At 44.9% G+C, this 3,026-nt stretch overlaps 1 protein-coding gene across 1 annotated transcript; it reads right to left on the minus strand.

Annotated features, from left to right (window-relative positions):
- Positions 1-1,594: 1,594 nt before the first annotated feature.
- On the minus strand, positions 1,595-2,702 carry LOC311063021 (kelch domain-containing protein 3-like; the record flags this gene model as incomplete). The annotated part of the gene is made up of 2 exons (XM_084082237.1): positions 1,595-1,642; positions 1,812-2,702. 2 exons carry the CDS (start codon positions 2,700-2,702, stop codon positions 1,595-1,597), a joined length of 939 nt encoding a protein of 312 aa, XP_083938363.1.
- Between the last annotated feature and the right edge of the window lie 324 nt (positions 2,703-3,026).

Raw genomic sequence — 3,026 nt, forward strand, 5'->3', positions numbered from 1 at the left:
ATGACGCATATCAAGGGGTTTATCCTCCAATAAAATGTTCAAATCAAAAATCTAAATCATTAAAGGTGGTTTGGACAGTATGCGAAAGTGAAATTATGTATGATAATGCCTTACTCAACTTTCTTTCTTTCTTTTGGGACATCTTGTGGTGTTAGATCTCGGCGTACACATTGGAATACAAAGTGCTTGAAAATATTGGTTACCACTGCCCTAGGGAAAGGGTTCCCAAACTTTTCAGGCCGTGACCCCGCAAAATAATCATATTTGAACTGGGGACCCCCAGTTCATTTTGACAGGCTCAATGCATGTGCACACATCCACTTGAACTGGGGACCCCCAGTTCAAATATGGAATTGGAATTGTAGTCATTACATTTAGTTTGACTCGGTTCCACAGGTAAATATTTTGAAAATAGCCGAACTACAAGCTCACAACGCCTCGCACTGCAAGGCGTGAGCGGTTATTTTCACAATGTTTTCCTCTTTCTTACATAATATTTGACAATTTGACCAATTTGGTATTACAAAGGTCTTAAAGGGATAATTCACCCCCAAAAAGATTTTTTCTATCGATTAGTCACCCCATGGAGGCTTGAATGTAGGGATATTTTTTTGTTTTTGTCGCATTCCTGAGCCCAGCATTTCATGACCGGTGGAGTCTCAATTGAGTTGAACTACTACTTTAATATTCCCTCAAACGTGACAGAATTAGCAACAAAAAAAGTCTTAGCCTCTTTCAAAGTGAGGTAAGACAGGAATAATCACGAAATGGCTGAGAAATGGCGGATACTGTAACAATTGGATAGGACACTTACACAGACAGGACAGATAGGACACTTACATAGACAGGACGGATAGGACACTTATACAGACAGGACGGATAGGACACTTATACAGACAGGACGGATAGGACACTTATACAGACAGGAAGGATAGGACAGTTATACAGACGGATAGGACACTTGTGTCATGTTACTATGACACAGTAACATGTTCTATTTTTTGTAAGAATTAGAACATTCCCAACATTCCCAACACAAGTCTGCTGGCGGAGACTTGTGCTCCGAGGAGCACTTTTTCTAGTTAATTTTAAAAAGTCACTTTTGTTTAACCACTTGAACCCCAACATCCATGGTCTGGGTTGGAACATTTGCCAAAAATAGCAGATCTACAAGCTCACAATCGGCTCACATTGGCTATTTTTGGCAAAGAGATTTAGAGTGTGAAAAAAAAATCAAGTACATTCTTTACAGGTGTGTTTTACCAATTCTAGAGGGTTTAAGTGGTACCGGATATGCAGCTCGGCAAAGGTGAATTGATCCCAGTGCATTGCATACGATTATTGTGAGCGTTTTTTTATCACGCTAAACGATAACAACGATTATCGTCCCCATCCCTACTCCCTACTGATCTCGTATCTACTGTTGGCTTTAATATTCACTCAAACATGACAGAATTAGCAACAAAAAACAAAACAACAAAAACAAACAAACAAAAAAAAAACACTTGTCCTGTACACACCTCTGTTCTGTGCACAGGCTCTCTTCCATAACTGTCTGTTCCTTTTGTTTCCACATTCATTGTTCATGGGAGATTTAGTCGGCGGGCTCACTGTTCTTCATCTTCAAGATCTTGAACATCCACTGGAACACACAGGCAGCAAGCACACTCACGCTATCTTCTGTTCCCACCCTTGCCTGTTCTTCCCCCGATAGTAGGCTTGCCGTTCTTTTTCGCTATGTTCGTCATGGCCGCCATTTCCCATCTTATGTTGTGTGGGAGTCCTGATTGCTTTAGACCACACTGAATAACCAATAGCTTGCATAGAGTCTTCAGACTGGGACGGCCCAAGTCCAAGATGTACAGGTCGTATTTATTAAAGAGGACGACACGATCTCCCACCGCGCAACAGCACATCCAGCACTTCCCAGGGGGCCGTCTGAGGGGGCCTTGCCCCTTGGGCTCGACCTTCCTCCAGGAGAAGGCCTCTGGGTTGAACTTCCACAGATCATTGAAGGACAAGGTGTTGTTCCAGTTGCTACCACCGAATATGTACAGCTGTCCGTTGTAGGTGAACGCAGAATGACCAAAGCGTCCTTCTGGAAGAATCGCTGCTGTAGGCGTCTTCAGCCAGCGGCTGGACTCAAACACACTGATGTTGCTGTATGGGTCCCCCTGCTCCCCTAGGCCCCCAAATACAAACACCTTTGTCCCGATGACGGAGGAAGACTGAAGCGATGAAGCGGGTGGTGGAGTGCCTGCAGCGTTAATTGAAGACCACACCATGGTGGTGGTGTCCAACGTGTATATTGTATTAGTGGGTCCACTCTTCCTGGTGATTCCTCCGTAGACATACATGGCCATGCCCAAGACGCACGCCGAGTGGTTGGCCCTCGCATTCGGAACAGTCCCGGAAACCTTGGGCTTGAACCACAGGTGTTTGTCGACATCAAACGTGTAGAGCACGTTGTTGTACTTATACTCTACCATGGACTTGTAGCTATACCCGCCCCAGACGTAGACCGCGTCTCCTATCAGCTCGGCTGTGTAGCCCTCGTCTATGGAGGGAACCACGGGGGGGCGCTTCCCTAATGCGGCGGTGACCCGGGGCAGCTGCCTCCAGTGTAAAGAGGCCGTGTTGAAGATGTGTACTTCGTTCTGCCCCATGACCTTATTTTTGCAGAACCCTCCAAAGGAGTACATGTCGAGTCCCACTGCTACGGCAACATGATAGATGCTCTCTGGAGTTCCTTTCAAATGAGCCGTCCAGGACAACATTTGACCCAAACCAGGAAACAAGTGGATTAAAAATAATTAGCTGAGTCCTGCCGTGTGAAAATACACACAAACACTGCCGATTATATTGGTCCAGCGACCTAAACGTCATGGGATGCTTGGCCAAACAGTGCAGCCGTTAGGTTGGGTTTTTTGATTGATTAATTGAATATTTTATCAGTCAAAATGTAAACAGCTCAAGGTAGGCCTACAGTCAGACATTAAGGCTAAAAGAATAACACAAGAAAAGTC

The sequence above is a fragment of the Gymnoscopelus microlampas genome (assembly GCF_963454915.1).
Source record: "Gymnoscopelus microlampas genome assembly, chromosome: 16".
Taxonomy (NCBI): domain Eukaryota; kingdom Metazoa; phylum Chordata; class Actinopteri; order Myctophiformes; family Myctophidae; genus Gymnoscopelus; species Gymnoscopelus microlampas.